At 48.1% G+C, this 26,198-nt stretch overlaps 3 protein-coding genes across 10 annotated transcripts in view; 1 reads left to right on the forward strand and 2 right to left on the reverse strand.

The window, feature by feature from the left end:
* Positions 1 to 887: 887 nt before the first annotated feature.
* CA9 (carbonic anhydrase 9) lies at positions 888 to 6,753 on the reverse strand. Of its 2 annotated transcripts, XM_004004279.5 has the most exons (11): positions 6,338 to 6,753; positions 5,507 to 5,536; positions 5,095 to 5,265; positions 4,828 to 4,970; positions 4,654 to 4,746; positions 3,550 to 3,616; positions 2,180 to 2,337; positions 1,881 to 2,025; positions 1,726 to 1,752; positions 1,232 to 1,313; positions 888 to 1,104 (listed from the first exon to the last, which is right to left on the reverse strand). In XM_004004279.5, exons 1-11 carry the CDS (start codon positions 6,702 to 6,704, stop codon positions 1,038 to 1,040), a joined length of 1,350 nt encoding a protein of 449 aa, XP_004004328.1. In that variant the 5' UTR covers positions 6,705 to 6,753; the 3' UTR covers positions 888 to 1,037. The 2 variants fall into 2 exon arrangements, with proteins under 2 accessions (XP_004004328.1, XP_060265238.1); XM_060409255.1 differs by having other exon boundaries at positions 888 to 1,313.
* Positions 5,131 to 19,252, forward strand: ARHGEF39 (Rho guanine nucleotide exchange factor 39). 4 transcript variants are annotated; one of them, XM_004004280.5, is made up of 9 exons: positions 15,644 to 15,806; positions 15,947 to 16,041; positions 16,428 to 16,548; positions 16,805 to 16,923; positions 17,491 to 17,561; positions 17,809 to 17,937; positions 18,110 to 18,339; positions 18,591 to 18,679; positions 18,861 to 19,252. In XM_004004280.5, exons 1-9 carry the CDS (start codon positions 15,669 to 15,671, stop codon positions 18,874 to 18,876), a joined length of 1,008 nt encoding a protein of 335 aa, XP_004004329.1. In that variant the 5' UTR covers positions 15,644 to 15,668; the 3' UTR covers positions 18,877 to 19,252. The 4 variants fall into 4 exon arrangements, with proteins under 4 accessions (XP_060265233.1, XP_060265234.1, XP_060265235.1 ...); XM_060409250.1 differs by lacking the exon at positions 15,947 to 16,041 and having other exon boundaries at positions 5,131 to 15,806; XM_060409251.1 differs by lacking the exon at positions 15,947 to 16,041 and having other exon boundaries at positions 5,131 to 15,806; positions 18,864 to 19,252.
* A 256-nt stretch (positions 19,253 to 19,508) lies between these two features.
* CCDC107 (coiled-coil domain containing 107) overlaps positions 19,509 to 26,198 on the reverse strand; it is a 31,160-nt gene continuing 24,470 nt past the window's right edge. For 2 of the 4 annotated variants that reach the window (XM_060409267.1, XM_042243279.2), the window contains 4 exons: positions 20,233 to 20,293; positions 20,055 to 20,145; positions 19,845 to 19,957; positions 19,509 to 19,761 (listed from right to left, as the gene is read on the reverse strand). In XM_060409267.1, coding sequence (XP_060265250.1) covers positions 19,514 to 19,761; positions 19,845 to 19,957; positions 20,055 to 20,145; positions 20,233 to 20,293 — 513 coding nt within the window. In that variant the 3' untranslated portion in view covers positions 19,509 to 19,513. Of the gene's footprint in view, positions 19,762 to 19,844; positions 19,958 to 20,054; positions 20,146 to 20,232; positions 20,294 to 21,624; positions 21,780 to 21,868; positions 21,997 to 26,198 lie in introns of those variants that run through there. The other 2 variants (XM_012121504.3, XM_004004281.4) reach the window with 2 other exon arrangements.

Raw genomic sequence — 26,198 nt, forward strand, 5'->3', positions numbered from 1 at the left:
TGCCTCAGGGGAAGAGCAGAGTTGGAAGGAGCTCTGAGTGAGCCAGAGGGATGGGGGCACTAGGGTCACCAAGGAGGGGTTGTGAATGGGCTGTGTGGAGCAGAGAAGCCTGGCAGGGCTGGAGGAGCATTCTGGCCCTTATTACCCACAGGGCAGAGGAACTGTCAGCGGCACTGCCCCATTCCAGCAAGTGGCTGGGCACAACACAACTGGAAGGCAAAACCACAAAACTACATTGGTTTCACTTGAGCAGGGTGAAAGCCCAAAAGCCTCACTGATTTTAAGCCTAGAGACTGAGCCTGCCCTATAGACAGAGGGACAGACACACAGTCATTCCAACACTATAGACAGACACAGACACACACACACGGTCATTCTAGCACTATAGGTCATTTCTGCCCGCTTAGTGTCAGACATCTATGTTAGGCAGACTCCTGCTGCCTCATCAAAGATGTCCACATCCTAATCCTATGAAACGTCACCTTACATGGAAAAGGGACTTTGCAGTCACGTTAAGGATTCTGAGATGGGGAGATTATTCTAGGTTATCCGCGTGGGCCCGACATAATCACAAGAGCCCTTTCAACGCAGTTGTAGGTGATGTGACAATGGAAGCAAGAGATGGGAGTGATGCAGGGAAGGGGCCACAAGCCAAGGAATGCTTGGCTTCTAGAAGCTGAAAAAGGCAGGAAAATATTCTCTCCTCAAGAGTGTCCAGAGGGAACCATCCCTGACAACACCCAAACTTTAGCCCATAAGATTCATTTTGGACATCTGACCTCTAGAACTCTTAAGAGAATAAATTTCCATTACCATTAAGTTTGTGGTAGTTTGTTACAGCAGTGATAGGAAATGAACGCACCATCCTTTTGATTAGGAGACAAGGATTTGCTTTCCACAGGTTTTATTAGAAATATTTATTTTTAAAAATATCTTTGGAGGTTTAAAAGGAAGTGGTGTAATGAACAGGACAGTCTTCAGCTGCCCCTCGGATTCCTCTGACCAGCTTCTCTAAGTATTCTCCAAGTGGCAGGCCTCTAGGCAACAGTCTCTGTGACCTCTGCTGGGTGGTAGCTAACACTCCCTTTGGTCTCACTTGGGTGTCTACACAACAGGGAAGCCTAATCAGAAATCTCACCAGGGATGAGCTCATTTGCATGCAATTTGCATGGAGCTGCTCTGGACTCGGGGATGTGGGGGCTGGGCCTGAGGGAGAGGGTCAGTATAATACCTTTGCTGCCTTCTCATTTGCACAAGGAAGGCGATGCTGGTAACAGCAAAGAGGAGGCCAAAAACCAGGGCCAGGATGTCGCCTGGAGGGAGGAAGAAAGAGACTGCTTCAGGGAGTGAAGAGGAGCCTGTAGGATTCCCTCAGAGCTGCTTCCACCTGCACCCCACCCCACCAGCTCTGTCCGAAGTTCTGCCACTCCCTGCGTCTCCAGCTGGGGCCAGCTAAGGGAAGGGGGTGGGTCCACAAGGAGGGGTAAGATAAGCACCCTTTTCCTTCTTAAAGACAAAAGAGGTGGCTTGGGAAGGAGGACTGGAGGAGTTTTTTTGAGCTTCATTCTGACCAACTCTTGCTCTGGGGATGACAGGGTAAGCCCCACCTTGATCCAACACTATCCTATTGGGCTTGGAGTCTGTTCTACAGAAACGCAGAGGTAGCAATGGTGGTCCTGACTAGCCCCTGGCTGAACAGTGCCAAGGGTGGGGGCACAGACTCACCAGCAGCGAGACAGGAATTCAGGTGGACTGAAGAGAAAAAGCAAATGTTAGAGCTGAGGACTGTGACCACCACTGACAGACAAGTGAGGACACAAGAGAAGATGAGGGCCCTGTGGCTGGAGAGGGGGTCCCAGCATCAGCAGACAAAGTGGCACCTGGTTCAACAGTCCTAGGGCTGCCATCCACACCAGCAGGGAAGGAGGCCTCAATTATTCGCCCATTCAAAGGCTGTGTAGCCCGGAAGTTCAGCTGCAACCGGGAGTCATCAGGTCCCCACAGGGAGTCAGCGAGGGTGTGGAGCTGGGGAGGACAGCAGAGAGTGGGGGGTGGGCTCAACACAGAAGCGAAAGTGTCAGAGGCTTACAGCCAGTACCTCAGGGCTCCACTGTCCATGTCCGCCACTTCCCCCACACGGCCCCTTCATCTCTTTCTGCCTCCTCATCCCCAGTGTCACCTGCTTAGCACTCAGCTTTACTGTCTGGTTGAACACAGTCCAGATGACCCCCTGGGCACAGGGAGGTGTGGTGAGAGACCCCTCATATCGGAAGTAGCGGCTGAGGTCAGAGGGCAGCAGTGCAGATACATCCAGTCCTGGGACCCAAGTCTCAGAGTCTGTGGAGAGGATGTGTGCTGAAGTCCAACCTATCTTGACCTCCCCTCATACACACACCAAAGCTCAGGGGTAGAGGGATACATTTTTAAATCCCAGAAACCAAGTTGACCCAACTCCCTCAGACTATTTATTCACTGAGTGTATCCCTTCCCATAACTCAGCACAGGACATGACTCAGTAGAAAGTAAAAGGTTTTGGGGCTCACAGAGTAAGAGAACTGCTACCCTGGCCCTTCTTCTGGGTCTTCACTCTTACTTTGCATACTGTGATAACATGCTGGAATGCAGATGTAAGCCCAGAGTGAATCAAAAGAGAAAATGAGTAATTTTCTGAATAGCTTGTAATTTGAATAATTTGTAATACCTATAACTGTAAAAGACACAAAAACTCAAAAAGCATAGTTCTCTTCAGTTTAGCAAAATGTAGGATCCAGCTGGGTGAGGTTTAAAATGACCTAGAGTGACTAAGAAGGAAAAGAAGATTTCCAACATTATTTACAAATTTAAAATATTTGATGCTGGGCTTCCTGGTGGCTCAGTGGTAAAAGAATGCCTGCCAATGCAGAGGACACAGGTTCAATCCCTTGCCGGGGAAAGATCCCACATGCTGCGGAGCAACGAAGCCCGTGCACCACAACTACTGAGCCTGTGCTCTAGAGCCTGGAACCGCAACTGCTGAACCTGCACACAGTAAATACTGAAGCCCACATGCCCTAGAGCCTGTGCTCCACAACAAGAGAAGCCACTGCAATGAGAAGACTGCATACTGCAGCTACAGAGGAGCCCCCACTTGCTGCAACTAGAAAAAGCCTGCACAGTAGTGAAGACCCAGCACAGCCAAAAATAAATAAAATTATTTTTTTTTTAAAGTCAAATATTTGATGCTTTGAAGGAGTAATAGTTCTCAGAAAAATTTTAGCTCTCCAGACTCAAACCCTGGAGTTCCAAACACTGTTTTTTGGTTTTATTTGGTTTTCATCTTATCTTGGTTTCTGTTTGGTTTTTAAACAAAAAATCTGTGGGCAGCAGTTTGCTTTGCCTGTTTGCTGTGTTCAGCTTCATAGTTATTATCAAGGTCACAGTAAGCCAGTTCACACTGCAATCCCCTTCTCTGTGGGAGGGAGCCCTTCTCCATCCTCAGACCTGAGGCTCCCCAAGGATGGTTCTTTATGACAAGGGTATCAAGGGTAGGAGCCAGACCAACAAACTGACCTTCCTCAGTGATTTCTCCCAAACGTGACAGCAGCTGTTCATAGGCACTGTTTTCTTCTGGGCCTTCCTAGGAGATGACCGTGCAAGACAGATAAATACATGTATCTAGAGTCATGGCTGGCGGCCTGTAGGTGATGTGGATTCCCATAATCCTCCCCCATTCCCCACCTCTGAGAATGCTGGGGAAACACAAAATCTTACGTATTATTACTCAAGGTCCATTTACTTCTTCTTTGCAAACTGACCTAACTAGGTGGACTCATTTTCAGTGGCAAATTGGAGGAAGAGGAGGATGCTGGGCCATTTTACTAGGATACAAGGCTGTCAACAATGGGCTCTACTTACTTTTCCAGGCTCACTTATCACTAACTCTATACATATTCCATGGTCCTGCCACAGACAACCCCAATAACCTTTGTATCCATGGTACCTCTGCATTCACCTTAATAATTCATGAGTTTGACTTCTGGATCCAGGACATGCTATTTCCAAGGTACTTCTCTGCAGTGCTGTGAGGCTGGTGTTAATGAGTCAGGGAGGCAGTGAGTCTAACAGGTGTTTCACCATCCACAGGTGTCTCACCACCCTTCCTTCCTATTAGCCTCTTCTAATCATTGTGTTTGTCCAAAGAAGTCAAATGCTTCTCTAGACTCAGTGCATTTTGCAAAGGGGAAATTATGGGTTATAAAGGTATTAGAGAAATGACTCTTCCTTTTGACCATTCCCCACACCTGCCATTCCCCAAATGGGCCATATTCTGAGTCTTTGCGTGTACTGTTCGCTCTGCATGGAATATCTCTTTTTCTTTCCCACTAGCAAAGGCTTCAAGTTTTACTTCCTCTGTGAGGCCTTCCTTGACTACCTCTTTGACTATGTGTCCTGTGTATATGTCTACCCTGTCAGCCTCCCTCACTGGCTGTGGGGAGACAGGATCAACTGTTTCGGGATCTTTTTTCTGTGGCCCAGAGCCTGGCTCACAGTGGGCGTTAACGAAAGAACTGAATGAAGATGACAGTCAGGTGCGGGGATGGGAGTTTCTGGGGCAAGATACTCTGAGCCCGAGGGCGTAAGAAAGCAGAGGTGGGGGGTGTCCAGGGCTGGTACCTGCAGAAAGGCTGCCAAGACGGCCAAGCCCCCTGGGCGCCCCAAGGCCTCGTCAAATTCCTCAAATGCAGTGCTGAGGTGAACCACGTGAATCTGGAGAAGACACGGTAGGAGTGGGCGAGGTCCCTTACCCGGCACTCCGCTTTGACACTTCGCGGACAGCTGCGCGCTCACCTCGGCAGGAAAACGGTGACCATCAACCGTGTGTTCCGAGCCCGGGCGACCCGCGGCCCCCCAGTGCAAATGTAACTGCAGGGCCCGGTACTCCTGTCCGGGACCCAACGCCATCTTCAGCCCAGAAGGCAGACTCAGCTGCACTGTGTGGTGAGAGGCAGGTGAGCCGGGGCCCGCCCCACCCTCAGCCTAACTTCCAATGACCGTCCCCTCATCTCCAGGTAGACTCCGCCCCTTCCCTGAGGCTCCGCCCCGAGACCGCCTCACCGGTGTGGCCATTGTTGCACAGGCGCAGTTTTGGTTGTGGCGGGAGCTCAAAGCCAAGGAGTTCCAGGGGTTGCAGGGCTGGACAAAACGCAGTGAGCTCCGGGCGGATGTCTACCGGGGATTGAAAGCGGCCAGCGCAGGCTGGGGACACCTGGGGCCATGGCGGAGCGCCTGGAGGGGGCAAGTGTGTACAGGAAGTTTGAAGACAAGATCAGGAACTTTTAGGGAAGTGGAGTAGAAAAAGTGATGCGGTCGAGTCAGGAGGGATCCGGGAGGGAAACAGAGGTAAAGGATGCGGGGGTCGGGGTTGGCGGGGGACTGGCAGACGTGGATGCGGGGTGAGGGATGCGTGTACGGGCATCAGCAGAGCCGGGTGCCCAGATTGGGTCTCTGTAGGGGGTGGGTGTCTCACCTCCATAACGCCAATGACTGTGGCCATCCCCTGCATAAATGAGAAGAATGAAGAGGCTGATCTTTGAGCCCAGTTACTCCCCGGCGGCCAAAAAGAGGTGGGTCATCCTCACTAGCAGCGTTCACAAACTCAGATTCTTACAAAAGCATAGCAGGTAACAGAAACACCACAAACAGGCACAATAGGTTGCAGCCAAATAAAACGCCACAGCTTGATGGGCCACACAAAGATTCTACTAGCCCTGCTTGCAACCACTGTCTTAGGGTCTGTAAAATGGGTGGAGACCTCAGTTCCCAGGCCCAGGTTAGTAGACCATCTTTCTCCTTTAGAAATCCCTCCTCCCCACTCTCCCTGATTCCTTTCTGATCTCCATCTCCTTTTCCAAAGTTCCTGGCTTGAGGGTCAAGATACCAGGTTCCTCTACCTGCTGTTTCCCTCTTCCTAGGTCTCACTTTCCTCATCTGTAGACTGAAGATGCGGTGATTTCTACAAACCCTTCCTGCTCTTCCTCTGGTACCAGCCCCCTTCCTTCCTCTCCTGTCTCTTCGTACTTTGCTCTCCACATTCCGATCTCTTCTCCTCTCCAACCTCCCCCTTTCTTTTCTGTCTCTTCCTGCTTACCTCTCTCCGTGTCCCTTTTTATTGTCTCTTCGTCTAGCTCTGAAAGAGGGTAAGGGGCTAGTGGCAAGGGAGCTCCTGGGGTTGGGAAAAATCACTGTCAGAGCACAGGCTCCTCTTCTTCCCTGAATAATCCCTCCCTGGGCTGGGGTTTAATGTGGCGGAAGCACCAACCTCCTGGAGCCTAGGTTTGCAGAGCTGATGACCACTTACCTTTTTCGTCTCTGTGGGCGTTATTCTGGAGGTCTTCAGTGTCCCTGGGTGCCTCAATAGTTGGTAGATCCTCTAACTTCAGAGAATTCTCTTCTCCTGGGTCCATCTTCAATCCAGGTAGGTCCTCTTCTCCAGGTGAGTCCTCCTCTTCAGGTATATCCTCTTCACTGGGCAGGTCCTCCTCACCAAGTGGATCATCTTCCCCAGATGAATCTCCTCCCGTGGCGGGAGCACCCTGCATCCAGAGCAGGCTCTGGGGATGGGCAGGCACCAGAAGGAGCAGTAACAGCAGCAATTGCACAGCTGGGCCTGGGGCAGGGGCCGGAATCCACAGAGGGAGCCGGGGGCTGGGGCTCAGGGGAGCCATGCGGCTGACTGGGGTGTCCTGGGACACGGTGTGTACGGGCTGGGGCTGTAGTGCACGGGCTGTACGTGCATCGGAAACAGGAGGTGGGTGGGGGAGGAGCAAGCCTGGAGGGGAGCAGGCTGACTCACAGAAGGCCCTTTTGGAGATGGAGCCAAAGTCCTGTGGGTCTACTGGCCCTGTGCCCCCTCTCCGATAGCAAGGTGGGAATGGGGTGGAGTGAGGGGCAGGTATGTGCCTAGCCAGAAGGTTATCAGGGTCATGGGCTCAGCCTGGAACCCAAGGCACCACCTGGCACTATACAGGTTCTCCCTGGCACTGCCCGACTGCTAGTCAGCCAGCTCCAGCTAACCCTGGCCTGCTTCCCAGCCCCAGGCAGCTGGGGCCCCCACATCCTCTGGCTGAGAGGAAAGCTGCCCATATATACATTCCTGGCTGGGCCAGGGAGCAGGTAAAGGGGTAGGGAAGGCTCCTGGGGGAGTCTGGGGGTGGGAGAGTGGATGGATGAATAGGTGGGATGTGAATTTGAATATGAATGGACAGCTGCATATATTCATGAGTCTCTGATGGGTTAAAACTGAATGTAATATTCATCATATTACACCTCTGCTCAAAAACCTACACTGGCTTCCCACACTCTGCAAAGTATCTTCCATCTGCCTATCTTCTCCCTCCAGATGACTTCAAGTCCCTTCAAAATCTTACCCAAGAGACTTTTCCATCTTATCTCCTACTACTCTCCCTCATATTCTAGCAAAATTAAACTATTCGTTTTTATCCAAACCTTTGTTCATCTATTTCTTTCTTTCACTCTTCTGTTTATTCAGCATCTACCATATGTCAGGCTAGAGGTATGGAAACAAGACACAGTCCCTGTCCTGAGGAGCTCACTGTCTGGTGAGTGAGGGCAAAACTATCATAATATTTGGAGGAGAGAGATGAATTCTCAGAAAGTAACACAGAAGTTGGCAAAATCTGGTCAGGGTTTAAAGAAGTAGCAGTTCAATTGGTTAAAAAAAAGAAGTGGGGGAAATGGGATCCTGGGCAAAAGAGAGATATCAAATACTTTGAGCAGGAGAGGGACAGAATTTGTATCTCACACTAGGTTATGTTGAGGGGTGGTGTGGAGCACGGATTGGAGGGGGAAAGTGGGTGCAAAGAGGTGAAGAGTGAGAGGACCCCAAGAATGGGCTGGGGGTTCCCAGTCTGCCTATTCACTTAACATTTGGTGAGCCCCCTCCAGTCCTCCAGGCATGGTTCTAGGCTGTAGGGACGCAGCGCTCACCTGGAGAACAGCCTCTGCTGTTCGGTAGCTCACATTCTAGGAAGGCCCCAGTGGCTTCGACAAACCAGAAGACAGTAAGGCCATCTCAGGAGATTCTTCCCTGGGGCTCATATTCAGTAGGTATGTACACCATTACGGTTGTGTAGGCTAATTAAATACGTTGAACATTTACAATCTGGTTTGTAACTAGCCCCTAACTCCAGGGTGCTCCTGCTACCCCACTCCCCTCTGGGGACCCTCCTAGCCTCATGACCTCTTATCTAAAGAAGTAATGCTTGGCACAACACAGGCTCTGGACACCACTTGAGTGTCCCACCCAGTTTCCACTCTGGATCAGTATTTATATACCCATTACCGTGTTATATAGTTTTACTATCTCCTCTGTGTAAATCCCTTTTATTATTCAAGACTCAGCTCATACAACCACTATGGAGAACAGTATGGAGCTTCCTTAAAAAACTAAATAGAACTACCATATGATCCAGCAGTCCCACACCTAAGCATATGTCTGGAGAAAACCATAATTCAAAAAGATATATGCACCACCCCAATGTTCACTGAAGCACTATTTACAATAGCCAAGACATGGAAGCAACCCAAATATCCATTGATAGATGAGTAGATAAAGAAGATGTGGGGTGTGTGTGTATGTGTGTAATACTACACAGCCATAAAAAAGAATGAAACAATAACATTTGCAGCAACATGGGTGGATCGAGAGATTGTCATAGTTAAGTAAGTCAGAGAAATAAATATCATGATATCATTTATATGTGGAATCCAAAAAAAAAAAAAAAAGATACAAATGAACTTATTTACAAAACAGAAACAGATTCACAGAATTAGAAAAGACACTTATGGTTACCAAAGGGGAAAGGTAGAGGTGAGGGATAAAATAGGAGGTTGGGATTAACATATGAACACTACTACATGGAAAAGGATGGATATATGTGTATATATAACTGATTCACTTTGTTGTACATCTGAAACTAACAAAACATTGTATATCAGCTATACTCCAAATATTAAAAAAAAGACTCACCTCAAAGGCTATCTCCAGGAAGTCTTGCTTGACCAACTCTACACCACAGGAAGAGATATCTGGTGACTGAACCACCACAGTTCTTTGCCTGCCCTAATAATCTTGCTTACCATCCAATTCATATTAAGGTGATTTATGACATTATATCTGCTCTAATAGCCTCGAGGTTCATAAGGACAGGGTCCAGTATTTGAATGAGTCCATCTTATATTCAACTGTCTTTTATTATTGATCATTTTTCTCTTTTCAGATCACTGTGCCAGGGCTTAAGAAAAACCAGACTAAGATAGCTTCCCTGCCTTCAGGGAGCCCATTGACAATGACCTGTGTATGTCAAACCACAATTATTCCAGGAGTAGGGCATCACATTTATACAGCACCCTAAACTGTGTGCCTTGTCAGAGTGACTGTCATACTGTATGCCAAAACTTGTATGGTTCAACAACAGCTGTGCTGCAAGCAGTCATCTTAGGAGTCAGTCAGTCTACCAATCTCGGTTGCCATTTCTGGAGCTAAATTAAGAGCCATCCATGGCAATCCAAGCAGGCACTCCTGATGGTCAGCTCATTGCCTTGGGCAGCTGTGTTGTCAGAACCTTGGTTGGACCCAGACACATGGAAGGTACATGATAATATCTAAATTGGATAGGCCTGGATAAGACAGAAGGAGATAATGACTAATCTAATTGAGACGGGGGAGGTCATGGGAAGGACAGAAAACAGGAACACCGTGCTACCTGAAGTCTGGAGTTTGCATGTCCAGAACTTTCTCCAACACCAATCCTAGTTTTATTCCAATGTTTTGAATGTTTCCATCTTTTTCTGTTTTAGATCTGTGTCAGGGTCTCCTTGAACACTTCTCTGTGGTGTTTCCACACGTCTCCCCTCTGTCTCTGCTGCTTTTCCTCAGTATTTCAGAGTCCAGATCTACATCGAGGTGCAGCTCTGTGCTCCGGCTCCCTAATTTCCCAAGTGCCACTCTCCATGGGTGCTGTCTCTTGAGCTCTCCGTCTCTGTGTGACTATGTCTCTGGTCTGGGTGGGGAATGTGGACTCTGATCTGGCCTTTGCAACTGGGAGTCTGCCAAACTCTAGAACAGGTTTGAGCTCCCAGAGTCTTGTTTCCTGGGTCTCCCTAGGTTGGGACAGAGTGTACTCAGGGCTAATTGACTAGGTCACCCCCCTTCTCCTGTCTTGGCCTGGCACACACTTCTCTGTGGTTGCTTAGGGCCAAGACTTTTGTCATTAGGGTCTGTGTCTTAAGACATCGAGAGCCATGTCTCGTGCTTATCCCATGGCTGCAGAGAAGGGAGCTATGTACCAGGGAAGCAGAAGAAAAATCCCCCTATTCCCCAGACATGGACCAGAAGCAAAGACAAATCACAGCCCTTCTGGGGTGCTGGGGACTGCCCTATAGTTCGAGCCCACCTCACCATCTATATTATTTTCCTAGGACTGCTGTAACAAATTTCCACAAACTGGGTGGCTTAAAGCAATCAAGATTATTCTCTCACAGTTCTGGCAGTGAGGAGTCTGAAATTAAGGTGTTGGTAGGGCCCTGTTCCTTCTGAAGGTTCAAAGGCCTCTTTCAGCTTCTGGTGGCTCCAGGCATTCCTTGGCTTGTGGCTGCCTAACTTCAATCTGTGCTTCCGACTTCACATGGCCTTCTCTTGTCCGTGCGTCTTCTACTGGCTGTCGCTTTTTTTTTTTGACGGGTAAGGAGATTTATTTAGAAGGAACACACTCCACAGAGTGTGGGCCGTCTCAGAACGTGAAAGCAGCCCTGGCTGTCTCTTATAGGAACACTTATCATTGGATTTAGGGCCCACCAGGATAATCCAGGATGATCTTAAGATTCTTAATTTAACTGCATCTACAAAACCCCTTTTTCCAAATAGGGTGACATCCACAGGTTTGAAGGGTTAGGACATGGACTTATCTTTATGGGGGTCACCATTTAGCCCGCTGTACCATCAGCTGTTTTGGAACTGAACACACAGGGTGATGTGTTGGAGACCTTCGTGCCTTCTGCCTTCTCTCTCTCTTCATGTTGTAGGCAATTTCATCTATTCCCATGGCTTCTGTAAACTGATGACAGCCAAGTATCCCCAGGTTGGACTCTGCTCATTTCAGATATGTAACCACCTACCTAATGTGTGTCCCCACATGGATCTCCCACAAGTATCTCAAATTCAACAGGCCTCTAGCCAAATTCCTCTGTCCCCAAAACTACTTCTTCCACCCTCTACCAAGTGGTGTGAGTCAGAAACCTGGTACCATCTTTTCTTTAATTTTTTCCTTCACCTCTGACATTGTTATCAAGCCCTACGGATTCTACCTTCTAAACTTTTCATCCTTGTGTTTCATCCTAATCTACACTTCGATCACCTCTTACCTGGATAACTGCAGCTGCCTCCTAATGGGTCTTGCTGAGTCCAGCTAGCCAGGGTGATCTCTCTAAAATGCACATATCATCTCACTCTCTACTTAAGACCTTTGAATGTCTCCTGTTGCCCTTAGGATAAAGTCCATAGTATTTGACATGGCCTTCAGAGGCCTGCCGTTGCCTTGTTTTCCTTGATGGGTTTGAACCTAGGTGGGGCCAATCAGAATGAAGCTCTGTGTTTCCAGTATTTGATGACTGAGGGAACTCACTTTCACTTTGTCCAAACATGGATAAGGAAGCAAACAACCTCTGAAACTGTTGGCAGCCACCTTGTAACCCGAATGGAAGCCAGCCTTAAGATGAAGATAAAACCATGAAAGACAGAGGAACTGTGGAAAGCAGTCCTTGGGGCTAAACTAACCCTAGAGCCTGTATCTGGACTTTACAGTTACATGAGCCAATAAATTATTGTTAAGCCACTTTGAATTGATTATTTGTGACATAGTCTTACTGATATAAATTCCCTCTATAGCCTGTGTCTATGTCTCCAGTCTCCTTTCTCATCATATGTACCTTTGCAATCTGTGCTCCAGTCTTACTAAACTTCTAGCAGTTTCTTGAATGCATCACGTGTGTGTGTGTTTTATCTCTAATCCCTTATCCATGCTATTTTTCTGTCTACCTCACCCACACTGCCAGCTCCGCCTAGTCAAGTTTTGTTCTGTTTATTCTCCTGGCATCCTTCAGTTCACATGTTACTTCCTCTGAGAAGCCTCCCTGACCCCTAGATTAGGGTCAGTCCCTTCCTCCTGCATGCTTAGAAGCCTGTATTTCCTTTGTAATGTGTATCTCACTTTATGGTGACTCCTTACCATGTCTGTCGTGCTGGACTAAAAGCATTCATAAGGGCATGGGTCACATTTCTCTTACTCCCCATCTTCATGCCTAGCATAGGACCTGAGGCATGAGAGGCATTTAATGTTTTTTAAATATTGATTTATTTGGCTGCTTTGGGTCTCAGTTGCAGCATGTGGGATCTTTGCTGCCTCTGGTAGGATCTTTCGTTGGGATCCATGAACTCTCTAGTTTTGGTGTGCAGGCTTTGCAGTTGCGGTGCTCAGGTTTAGTTGCCCTGCAGCATGTGGGATCTTAGTTCCCCAACCAGGGATCAAACCCACGTCTCCTGCATTGCATGGTGGATTCTTAACCACTGGACCACCAGGGAAGTCCCAAGGCATTTGATTTTTGTGGAATGACTGGTGGTTATTGTTTAAGGCATCCTGAGAGCTTCTCTAGCAGCCAGTTAGTTGAAAGCAGAGGTTAAGGGTAATTAAATGATAGAGGGAAAAAAAATTTTTTTTTTTTTTGGCTGTGCCACACAGCTTACAGAATCTTAGTTCCCTGACCAAGGATTGAACCGGGCTCCAGCAGTAAAAGTGCTGAGTCCTAACCACTGGACTGCCAAAGAATCACCTTCACTCCTTTATTTTTATTTTTTTAAATAAAGAAAATATATATATATATATTTTTTTTTAAGAATAGACTTCCCCAGTGGTCTAGTGGTTAAGACTCCACCTTCCAATGAGGGGGATGTGGGTTCAATCCTTGGTTTGGGAACTAAGATCCCACATGCCACAGGATTTTATTTTTAAAAATAAATTTTAAAGGATAGGTTGTTGGCTGCCCTCTGATCCTCCTCTTTGTCCCCTGCCCCTTCCTTTAGCTTTAGGGGAGACTGTGGGTGGAATTAGTTCCAGGCAGACTATGCTGTGCCTGACTTGCTCTGTGGGACGCTTGGTCCCCAGGGAATCAGTTGTCTCCAAGTGTCCTCAGTGTGTCTTGCTTGGCTTTGCCCTCCTCTGCCTCAACAGTTGAATGATTTCCCCACCTGAGCTTACAGTTGACTCTATTCCCATCTCCTCTTCCATCCACCTAAAGTACACTCACACACTGGCAGGACACCCAGACACCCTCATCACCGACTGCGCCCCCAGGAGTTATGCTCTGTTCTCATCACCTGGGCTCATGGTGATGCCAGTTATCATGAGATGACCTGTCCCCTTCCACCCTGCAGCTCTTGGTGTGGACTGTCCGACATTCACCTGAGGCAGTCTAACCAGTGCTCCACCTATATGGTATCACCAGCCCCCCTGTGACTTGTCCAAGGTACAGTCTGACCCAAACTCTCTTACCTCCACCAAGCCCTTCAAGTTGTTTTTCCCTGATCTAAGTCCAGCATTTCTCTTTCCTCAGAATTCTTAGAATGTCAGAGAGCTAGAGGTGACCTCAGAACCCTGACAATACCCTGGTCTTTGGCTTTGGGCCTGGATTCCTATGAGTCCTCAGTGGTAGTAATGGGGCCTAAGGTTTCTAACTAACATTGTGGTTTTTAATAGCACTTTCCCCCCCCTAATTTACATAGTAACACATGCATGCTCAAGCAGAAAACTTGGAAAAAGCAAAAAAGTATAAGGAAATTTAAAAAATCACCCTTTTAATCCCATCCACCCCTTTAACCTTAGTGATCCAGTACCTCTTACATCTTAGGTGCTTAATAAATATTTGTTGAATGAATTACCTTTGGTCCCATCACCCAGAGATAAAAACCACAACTACCTTTCGATTGTTTATCCTTCCAGTCATATATTCTGTTGTTGTTCAGTTGCTTAGTCATGTCTGACTCTGTGACCCCATGGATTGCAGCATGCCAGGCTTCCCTGATTATACCTAAATAGATCGTATTATACAGTTTTATGGCCTGCTTTTTTCCTCTTGGAAATATACTATGTGTTTCCCAAAATTAATGGCTTTTTTACATCATCTTCAATGCTTTCATATTATTCCTTCAAATGGCTGTACCATAATTTTCCTAGCTAATTCTCTACCATTGGGCATTTAAGTGACTCCCAGTTTTCTGTTGTTACAAACATTTTGCCACCCATCCTAGTATATATTTTTTTGTCCTCATATCTGCTTTTTAGGATGCATTACTAGAAGTGGAATTGCTGGGTCATAAGAGTAGGCACATTTTAAGATATCTCATACATACTGACAAAATGGCACTGCTAATTTACCCTCCAGGGCTATTGCCAGTTTTCCAAAAGACCTAACTAAGTAAGGAAAATATAGTACCTTTTAACTCTGACTAGGTAACACAGATTAATCAGCTCCAAGCTTTTACCTTTGGCCAGAATTACAGAAATTCTGACCCACCACGTTAGTTACTGACATTTGCTGATGGGAAGCTAACTGGCTATCGGGCTTTGGATCCGTATGAAAGGAGAAAACGAGTTAGTGACTTAAAACCGAGGAACTTCTGTCCAGCGGCCAAAATATTCAAAACCTGGTGACCCGTGAGGATTCTTAATGATGAAAGACTGGGGACAGCTGGACCCCAGCGTTTGGCACGGGTCCACGACAGAAGCTCAATTCTACAGGTGGGACACTGCGACCTTGCCAGTGTCTAAACCCCCAAGTATCCTAACTCAAAGTCCAGGCTGCTGTCCCAACTTCAGTTCAGTTCAGTCGCTCAGTCGTGTCCGACTCTTTGCGACCCCATGAATTGCAGCACGCCAGGCCTCCCTATCCATCACCAACTCCCGGAGTTCACTCAAACTCACATCCGTCGAGTCGGTGATGCCGTCTAGCCATCTCATCCTCTGTTGTCCCCTTTTCCTCCTGCCCCCAATTCCTCCCAGCATCAGAGTCTTTTCCAACGAGTCAACTCTTCCCATGAGGTGGCCAAAGTACTGGAGTTTCAGCCTCAGCATCAGTCCTTCCAAAGAACACCCAGGGCTGATCTCCTTTAGAATGGACTGGTTGGATCTCCTTGCAGTCCAAGGGACTCTCAAGAGTCTTCTCCAACACCACAGTTCAAAAGCATCAATTCTTTCAGCTTTCTTCACAGTCCAACTCTCACATCCATACATGACCACTGGAAAAACCATAGCCTTGACTAGACAGGCCTTTGTTGGCAAAACAATGTCTCTGCTCCAATTTAGTGCCACTCAAAGGAGGGCCACCCACTTGCCGCACCCTGTCCGGCCCTGGCTGGAGCCGCCTACCTGTAGCGCCTCGCTGGCGCCGACCCGATGCGGTTTAGCGAGCCGCTGCGCATGCCCTCGCCTGCGCACAGCCTCCAGGCGCCAGGGGGCGCACTCCCCTCAAGGGCCCGCCCCAGCAGCCCCGCCCCCGGGTCCGTTTGGATTTGAATCTCCGGCGGGCTGCGTCCGGAAGTGGAAACCCCTCAGTCCGGCATGGAGAGCCCGGCCCCCGGTGCCCGGTGCCCGGTGCAAGAGCAGCGTGCCCGTTGGGAGCGGAAACGCGCCTGCACTGCCCGGGAGCTGCTGGAGACAGAGCGGCGCTACCAGGAACAGCTGGGGCTGGTGGCCACGGTGCGAACCCCACAGTCTCCCGTAGGGGGGCGGGGACCCCAGGGAGTGGGAGGGTGCCTACTAGGTCGGTGACCTAGCGGCGCCTTGGCACCAGCCTCCTCTCTCTGCGGACTACGTACCGGTATTCTCTCCTTCCGCAGTACTTCGTGGCAATTTTGAGAGCCAAAGGCACCCTGCGACCACCAGAGCGCCAGGCCCTCTTTGGTGCTTGGGAACTCATTTACGGCGCCAGCCAGTGAGTAGAAGGGAAGTGGGGAGAGAGGAGGAGGGAGACCTGGTTTCTGGCAGTGCAGAGAACTCAGTGTAGAGGAGATCCAGATTCACATCCAGAGTCTGCCAGTTACCTCCCCTGTGGTCTTGGCCCAGTGCCTTAATCTGCCCCAGTTCTCCAGCCACTTGCTGTTCAGTCGCTAAATCGTGTGGGAATCTTTGCGATCCCACGGACTACAGCAGGCCAGGCTCCCCTTCCTTCACCATCTCCGAGTTTGCTCAGATTCATATCCACTGAGTCTCCTCCCACAAAATGGGGCCGTACTACCTCCGAAGCAGGGTTGGGAGAATTAAGAGAGGTGGTGCTTGAGTAGTTCTTGAGCTGCTCTTTTATTGTCCTGACCCACACAGAGAGCTGCTTCCCTACCTCGAAGGAGGGCGCTGGGGACAGGGGTTGGAGGGCTTCTGCAACCACCTGGAGCTCTACACCCAATTTGCTGCCAATGTTGAGAGGTCCCGGACCATCCTGCAGGTAACCTGGTAACTTCAAATCCTTCCCCTCCTCCTTTGTACATTTCCTCTTTATCTGGAGACCCAAACTTCATTCATATTGTTCCTGCATTTATAGAGCCCTGTAGGTGCCCAGCCCTATGTTAAGTTTCCAGTAGGGAGATGGGGTTCTCTCAGGAGCATACAGCTTCCTGAGGGCCTGGGATGTGTACACAGAAGAATGCAACATAAGGAGGCGGCTTCTCTCCCTGCTGCCAACCCTTTCCTCATCATTCTAGGAGCAACTAAAGAAGAACAAACATTTCCGGAGATTTGTACGACTTCAGGAAGGCCGCCCTGAGTTTGGGGGCCTTCAGCTCCAGGACCTGCTCCCTCTGCCTCTGCAGAGGCTCCAGCAGTGCGTGAACTCACCCTGACTCAGCTAACTTCCTTACAATTCTGCGTCTGTACGATGGCTGCTCTCAGTCTTTGTGGGATTTCATGGGATCTGTCCCACTGTCTCTCTCCTGGGACAAATTGCTCCTCAAAGTTTTCTGCCAGTGTAAATGTGAACCCATTGGAGTACCTGGGCTGTGCAGCCTCAGGCCCTTAGCTGGGATTGTTTAACTGACTTAGGTGAAGTGAGGGGTCTGTGATAAGGCTAGTAATAAGGTTTTTGAAGATGAAAGGCTTAGAATTTCTGTCCCTGGGAATGAGTTAAGAACTTATAGTCAGTTGTCTGTAGCATCCTCCTTGGGTTAACTTTCACCTGGGGATCTGGTCTGCCTCCCTGACTTCAGTGTGGGATGGAAGAGGGCCATATGGAGTGAACCTGGATCTGAGTCCCAGATGGAAGAGGGGGATAAAACAGCCACAGGCAGGTCTTTCCTGGTTCCCCAGCTGAAGTTTGTACAGGGGGTGATCTGTGCCAGGCAGAGAAAACTGTACCCAGCTCTACTTTCCCCTCATAGACTTCTAATTTCAGGTATGAGAATCTTGCTGTTGCTTTGGCTGAAAACACAGGCCCCAACAGCCCTGAACACAAACAGCTCACAAGTATGTTCTTGCTCTTCCACAGCATTTCTTGGAGATTGCTTCTGTTCCCTTTCTGGTTCTGACCTCTAACCATGTATGATATGCCCCAATCTTCCAGTGATGTGTATACAATGTTCCTATTGCCCTACCTCTACTCTTCAAGATTAGACTCTGACCCTAGTCCTGTCTGGATTAGCCTGTCTTTCACCACCACCATTCACCCAAAGTCAAAGTTGTGCTGGGAGTGGGGCGTGGAATATCATTCTAGGGGCTGCCCAGCTGATAAGTGAGACTGCCCAGAGAGTTTACACCATCGGTCAGAAACAGAAGAATGAACAGCATCTCCAGCGCATCCAGGCTCTGCTCAGTGGACGGCAAGCAAAGGGGCTTATCTCAGGTAGTCCATGGGCATGCTTCACCTCAATCTGCAAACTGCCCTTTTCTCACCCCCATCCTCTCTATTGCCAGCACATACCACCTGCCTCCCATTTTCTCAGCCTCCCTTTCCTTTTATTCTGTGGGTTGTAGTCCTGAAGCTGCACCAGAATAACGGATCTCCCACCTCTCAGGTCGCTGGTTCCTACGCCAGGGATGGCTATTGGTGGTGCCTCCCCGAGGGGAGCCTCGACCCCGAATGTTCTTCCTCTTCTCTGATGCACTCCTCATGGCCAAGCCTCGACCCCCATTGCATCTGCTGCAGAGTGGCACCTTTGCCTGCCGGGCCCTCTACCCAATGGCCGAGTGTCAACTCCACAGGGTCTTTGGCCACTCAGGAGGCCCTTGTGGTGGACTGCTCAGTGTAAGTAACAGGCAAGAGCCCCTGGCAGGGTAGGAAGGGCCCAAGATATACCAAGTGCCTGCGTACCACTCATCTCCTTGGCCTAAGCCCCCCTCATAGGAACTGAGCCACCTGCATTCAGAGCATACCAGGGCTTGGGATTCATACCTGGTTCTCACTTCAGCCCTAAATCACTGCCATGGAAATAGCAAGGCCTTTGGCTTAAGGCTGGACCTTTCTGAGCCATGTGCTAAGAGGTGATCTCTCTTTAGCTGTCCTTTCCCCATGAGAAGCTACTGCTTATGTCCACAGACCAGGAGGAGCTGTCGCACTGGTACCACAGTCTGACTTTGGCCATCAGGTAAGTTGTTTTCCCTCAGGAAGAGTGCTGTGGTGAGGCCCAGGAGCTGGAGATGGCATTTCTGAGCCTATTTCCTGTCTGGAACCCACCCCCACCCCAAGCACGCCCCTGTCCAACACCCCAGGTGATTTTGTCAGAATAGAGTGCTCATGCCAGTGCCTGAACTGTTTTCTCTCCACAGCAGCCAGAAGAACTAGAGGAATCTTACAAATTCCAGAGTCCAGGATACTGTGGGGATAGGTCAGCATCAGGGGTACAAAGGAATCTTACTAACAAAACAGACTCTTCATGGTTTGAGAAGAATCATTTTGTGTTTGCCTGAGACCAAGACACACCATGTCCTTTAACCAGCTCTTAAAGAATCAGGACTTCAAGTCCGACTCAGCTGAATCAGCTCTGCCAATACAGAGGAGGGGATTTGGGACTGATAGGTATGGTGCTGTGTCTGTGGACAGATGTTTATCTATCAAGTTGGCAGCTTTGCAAGTGTGGCTGTTTTTATGTTGCATATAGTTTCTATAATTTATTTCCCCACCGGATTTTAGTAAAGTTTTTTCTTTTTTGGAGAAGCCATTTTGTCTCAGCTATGCAATATGAGAAAAGAGATTTTTGTGCCCTTAAGGCTGGCACCGCTGTGGCCTCAGGAATACAAATAGAAGAACTGGAGCTCCCTCTATCTTCTTGGCTCCTGCACTGGAAGGCGGCCTCTTTATGTCCTAATAAGGGAAGCTTTTCAAGAAGGCCTGGCTGTTCTTAGGCACCTAGTAAGGGGGGGTGGGTGTGTGTGTCCGTGTGTGTCCAGCTGGAATGGAAAAAGCACACAGGAGCATCCAGTCACAGGAACAGACTCTGTTTTACTAAACCATCCACTGTTTTTCCTTCTTTCCAATGGAGGCTGTGACTGAGGCCCTGTGCTGCAGACTTCCTACATCTTCTCCTTAGCGCGGGCTCCATTTCCCTGGGAGGAGTTAAGTTCCTTGTCCCTGTGTTCCAATTTAGGGGCTCCTCCCAGGCCTGATTGTCACCAGCCTCTTCCTCATCCTCCTTTATACGGAAGTCCTCGGGAAAGGGTATGCTGGCCTCTGTGAAGGGGGAGATCAGGCATATTCCAGTTTCAGAGGCTTTGTCTGTACCTCCAGCAGACTCTCACCTCCCAACCCTGTACCTGGTTCTGGAACCTCCACACCCTTGTTCGGTTTACTGTCTTGTAACAGCTGGTGGATGGTCTGTAGCTTCATGTGCAGAAGCTCCTGCTGGGCTCCAGCCAAGGTAGTCACACTGCAGAGATGTCCATTCAGAGGCTGCCCAATCTCTGTCCCCACCTCTTCCACCTACCATAAGCTCTCTCTAGCCACAGGGCCATTGCTGTCCTTACCGCTCAAAAAGGGGGTCCAGCTGGGCCATCAGACTGTTCAGGTGTTGCTCTGTCTGGACAAGCTGTTGTGTCAGCTGCGCCAGCTGTTGCTCTGGGGATATGGGAGAAAAGAGCAACGGTTACTTACTTTCTGCTGTCCCTTAATCCCCAACCAAGCACAGACCTCTGCAAAACCCACCTGACTGCAATGAATCCTTGCCTGCCTCCTCTTGGAGAACAGCAGCCTCATCTTTCCCCTGCTGTGGAAAAAGGCAAGGGGGATACTGCAGCAACAAGGACCTCAATAACCTCAGTCTCCAAAGCCAGATAAAGGCCAAGGATAATTTCAGATAGACAAAACTAGTGGGTTTTTTTTTTACTCTCAGAGAATCACAATCATATCTATTACAGCTCCTCACTCAGCACAGGAAGCAATGTCAGTACACCCCATGAGTGGTTGCTGTTCAATCTACTAAAACACCTCCAGGAAGGAGAAGCTCTATTGTTTGATAAAGCTCTGGTTTAGTTTATACACAAATCCAGACACAGTCCATCGCTATCTTCTTTCCATGGTGCTGAGCAGAGCCTTCCCAAATCATCTTTTCAACATGACAGCCCCTCAGGAATTTGAAGGCAACGGTTGTACTCCCTGTCTTCTCTGATTTAATAGCACCAATGTTTTTCAGTCAGTGCTCATTTGACATGGTTTTCTCTGGGTGCTTTACTCTGGTTTAAGAGATGGCATTACCGACTCAATGGTCATGAGTTTGAGCAAACTCTGGGAGATGGTGAAGGACAGGGAAGCCTGACACGCTGCAGTCCATGAGGTCGCAGAGTCAGACACAACTTAGTGACTGAACCACAACAATCCTCTTAAAACAGTGCCCTTGAGAATTAAGTTTCTTTCAAGCTATACTTGGGTCCAAGAATAAATTTATCAATCCCTGTTAAATTTCACCATTAAATTCAGCCCCTCATCCTAGCCTGTTAAGTCTACTATGGATCATGATTAGCTAGCCCTCCTAGTTTCATGTCGTCTCTAAATTGGCTCAGTCCTCTATTTCCCAACGTGAGTGATAGGGCAAGAGAAAGCCCTGGGAGGTACTACTTTCCATTTCAACAGTTTTAATCCAACAAAATGTACTGTCAGTTCACATTTCAGGGCCTCCTTCCCGAGGATAACTTGAGACTGCTTAGTTCCTTGAGCTCTTAAAAACTCTGGCTACAGTAATCAACTGCTCGTGCCAAGCCTGGAAACTCACTAGGAACCACCCTTACTATAGTATACACATTTGCTGGGTTCAAATCTTAGGGCCACCAGTTACTATCTCTGAGTGACCTTGAGCAAGTGACAACCTCTTCACTAGATTGTTGGAAGGATTAAATGTGATGGTTACTATTTAAAATTAACCAAGGGCCCTTCACATCCATTACATCGCTGGATGCTTTAACTAACCCCATCATGTTGGAAAGTCAGGGAACTCCTGTCTTCATTTTACAGAATGTCGGGAAAACGTGTCTTGTTCTTGGTACCATGGCGCCCTCATCGAGATTCAGGGCCGGGGCATCCCCACCTCTGGTCGTCCCGCACCTGCAAACACTTGTACAGCACAAAAGCCACGGCGGCCGCGGTGTAGAGCGCCCCCAAGGGCAGCGCCCCGGACCGAGCCCGCTCGCGCTGGTTCTTGGACGGCGGCGACTGCCGCCGGGGTTCCGCGGCCCCAGGGCCGACCTGGCCGGCGTCGCCTGAGGAGGAGGGCAGAGGCGAGTCAGTACAGCTGGCGTTTGGGGCCCAGGGGCAGTCCCAGCCTCCCTCCAGCAGCCCTCGCTGGTACCTGGGTGTGCCCGGTGGTCGGGGCTGCGGCCGTCTCCGAGCACCTCGGGCAGCGCAGACACAAGCAGCAGCCCCAGCGTACCCGCGAGCGACACCACGCTCGCCATAGCAGGCCAACACCAGGAGAACGCCCGACGCCGGCGTTTCCGGACGCACCGGTGCACGCGCACGCAGGCGCGTCCCCCAGCTACTCCCACTCCGGGACTCCCAGGGAGGTCACGCCCACCTAGCGTGTGGGCGGGGCCAGGTCTTATTTGCATAGGACTGTGGGCTTAGAGGAATTCATTTGTGAAACTAGTTCATTTCTTATCTCTATATAGGTATTCTGTTAGCCAGAATGTCTCCAGAAGACTACATTCTTAGAAGGTTATACAGGGAAGTGGTTTTTATGTGCCACGCCACCAATCTCCTCACCCTAACTAGAAAATAAATTTCCTCCTCGAGCTATATAGGGCTTGAACGCGCTGCTAGAAGCGAGGTTCGTGCTGAAGGCCTGTTTCCTAGGCTACACACGGAGGACTAGTTCCTTACTTGCGCCTAGGGGAAAGTCCCCGGACCTTGGGCAGAGAGTGCCACGTGCCCCTGCACGTAGACTTCCCCCGCTTCTCACGACTAAGCCCGCCAAGAAGCGAACCTACCCTAGGGGTAGGAAAGCCGAGCGGCGTGTTGCGGGTGTGTCATCCGTCAGCTTCTAATAGTTACGCAGGCAGTGCGCCTCCACGCGCACCAACCTCACGGGGCTCATTCTCAGCACGGCTGATTTTGCATTTTATTTAGATAAGCGCATCTCATTTTAACTTGAGACAACAAAATAACATTAACTGTCTCTGGGACGTTTCGAAGTCAAGTCACTCTGTTTCTGCACAGTTAACATCTATATACAACTTTCAGATCTCACTTTCCTCCTGTATGTGCGTGTTCCCTTCGTAAGTGGAAGTGAAAGTCACTCAGTCGTGTCTGACTCTGCGACCCCATGGACTATATACAGAACCCTTAACTTCTGGCTTATTCATTAGTGCAGCTGTTGTACTTTCTTCAGACTACTATTGTATGTCAATTATATTTCAATAAACCATTTAAATTACTTAAAATTAATAAGCTAACATTAATTACAAAAAAGCAAAACACAGCTAGATTGTAAATTTCATGAGAGCAGGGACCATATCTCTTTTTCTTTACCATGTCATTCCTATAGCCTAGCACAGCACCTGATGCTAGCCGGCACTCAATGAATCCTTGTTGAATGAAATTAATGTGTTCAAAACGACCCAACAGGTAAATATAATTACAGTTTTTAAAGAATAAGAAAACTAAGGTTCAGGGAGGTTAAGTTTGTTATCAGGTAAGAGGCTGGCAGAGATTTCAACCCTTTTCTGTCTGTCTGCATAAGATCTGCCACTCATCACCACCCATCCAGTCTCTCCCGCTCCTTCTCCAGTCAGGTGAGTAATCGTTCTCCTTTCCACACTGTCTTTTAATTGTCTAGGATACAGAAGGCCCTATTCCTAATTAGACCAAGAACTCTTTGAGGGAAGAAACCATTTCCCACTCACATTTGTATCTCCAGACCTTGGCATATAAGCAAACAATCAGTATGTATGTATTAAACAAATAAGGTATCAGTTCAGTTCAGTCGCTCAGTCGTGTCCGACTCTTTGCGACCCCATGAATTGCAGCACGCCAGGCCTCCCTGAGCTCACTCAGACTCATGTCCATCGAGTCCATGATGCCATCCAGCCATTTCATCCTCTGTTGTCCCCTTTCCCTCCTGCCCCCAATCCCTCCCAGCATCAGAGTCTTTTCCAATGAGTCAACTCTTCGCATGAGGTGGCCAAAGTACTGGAGCTTTAGCTTTATCATCATTCCTTCCAAAGAAATCCCAGGGTTGATCTCCTTCAGAATGGACTGGTTGGATCACCTTGCAGTCCAGGGACTCTCCAGAGTCTTCTCCAACACCACAGTTCAAAAGCATCAATTCTTTGGCGCTCAGCCTTCTTCACAGTCCAACTCTCACATCCATACATGACCACAGGAAAAACCATAGCCTTGACTAGACAGACCTTAGTCAGCAAAGTAATGTCTCTGCTTTTGAATATACTATCTAGGTTGGTCATAACTTTTCTTCCAATGAGGTATAGGTGTGTTAAATAAATGAATGAAATACAGGTATATCTTTTTGTCCTTCCAGAAAGGGAGTGGGCAGGGCAGAGAGAGACCCTCACTCAGGACAGTTGTCCTGTCTGGTGGAATACCCAGAGGCAACCTGGCTTGGCAGTCTAAACCCTGACACTAAGCCAGTTGACATAATCAATGTAAACAAGTGATTCAGGCCGGTTGTAATATGATAAATGGCCCCCAGCTGATTGTTGCCTTTAGGGTATTCGGGCCCACTATTGCCCTTCTGATTTTTTTCCAATAGATCAGTGAATCGGGATTTCAAAAAACTGGAACTCTAGTTTTTAAAGGTTGACAATGAATCAGTGGCATATGAGTGAGAGTCGCCTCAGTCATGTCCAACTCTTTGCGACCCCATGGACTGTAGCCTGCCAGGCTCCTCTGTCCATGAAATTCTCCAGGCAAGAATACTGGAAGGGGTTGCCATTTCCTTCTCCAGTGCATGAAAGTGAAAAGTGAAACTGAAGCCGCTCAGTTGTGTTCGACTCTTAGCAACCCCATGGACCGCAGCCTACCAAGCTCCTCCCATGGGATTTTCCAGGCAATCATGACAATATAAAAAGAGTTAAAATTGAATTTACATTACAGAACAAGAAAGGGTAATGAATTTCTTGGCTACATTATTGTGTTTTTTGAGAAAGGGGTAAAAAACTTGTACCTACATAGTTAGCTGAGTAATTAATAACTCTAATTTCTTTTTCTAAAGTTAACTTCTGAAAATTTGTCAAAAATAATTTTGGCATATTCATATTCAATAGAGAATATAGCTACATTTGTCAATTTCCACCCATAGTTGATTAAAGAATACCTTTTATTAATTTTCATTTCAATAAAGTTTCTTTCATATGAAGCAACAGACATACAAATGGGAAAAGAAAGTCTTAAACAAAGGGATGTTTGGCAGAGATTCATAAAAATTCCACTTCGCAGTAAATTCCAGACATTTTCAATATAAAAAATAACTAAGTGGTCACCTAGAATGACAAAATTAAACTACTCAAGCTCAGTTTATTTGACTTTTCAATCACTGTGCTATCATTGTTTGTTTTTAAATCTATTGGTTAGATGCAGGAATATGTAATATCATAGGCGTTGGACACAGAAATTGTGCCCAAACCAAAGAACAATTAAAAACTGTTAAGAACTAATTCTGGAACACGGTCTGGGTGCCAAGCTTTGCGTGTTATGTTTTAGCATCTGGATTCTTTCTACCTGGCTGAGACTCACCAGTGTGAAATATGAGTGCACGAGTGAGATCAAGATCTAGAGGAAGGGGAGATGGTCAAGAATCTTCTGATACTGCTGAAACTGTGGCTGCCCGGAAACTAGGTGGCAAAAAATCTCAGCGCAAGGAACCACCAGCTAAGAATGTAGAGGTGGAACCTGGACAGGAGAAAGAAGGAGGAGCGTCTGTGGTTCAAGAACCTGAATTGGAAGGTTCCCGCCAGGAACTGGATGTGGAAAAGGTTGAGGGTGAGCTTGGAGATGGCCCTGATGTGAAAGGGAAGATTCCACCTAATGTAGTGCCTGCTAAAATTCCGGAAGGAGGTGATGGACAGTAAGAAGTTAAAAAGAAGACAAGCTGAAGCCATGCATATTATTACGTTGATTATTTGGCTTAATCAGTTCTCTCAATAAAAATCTGCAGCTTCATGGAAAAAATAAAAAAAAAAAAAAAAAAAAAAAGAACTAATTCTGGATATAAACACATGTAGCTCAACCTTGTGTCAGGAGCCAGCTGTATACCTAGGATTATACAGCTGTATAACTAGGATTCTACAGATTAACTTCCATGCAGATTATAATACATACATTAAAAAAAAAAAAAACACATTTATTTGGCTGTACCAGGTCTTAGCTGCAGCATTCAAACTCTTAGTTGCAGAATGTGAAATCTAGTTTCACCAGGGATGGAACCTGAGCCCCCTGCATTGGAAGCATGGAGTCTTAACCACTGGACCACCAGGGAAGTTGTGGATTATAATATTTTTAAAGAGTAAGTAACACAAATGTGCTAATTTGAAGTTTCAGTTGTGTCCAACTCTGTGACCCCATGGACTGCAACACACCAGGCCTCCCTGTCCATCACCAACTCCCAGAGCTTACTCAAACTCATGTCCATAGAATCAGTGATGCCATTCAACCACCTCATCCTC

Source organism: Ovis aries, chromosome 2 (assembly GCF_016772045.2).
Source record: "Ovis aries strain OAR_USU_Benz2616 breed Rambouillet chromosome 2, ARS-UI_Ramb_v3.0, whole genome shotgun sequence".
Classification (NCBI taxonomy): domain Eukaryota; kingdom Metazoa; phylum Chordata; class Mammalia; order Artiodactyla; family Bovidae; genus Ovis; species Ovis aries.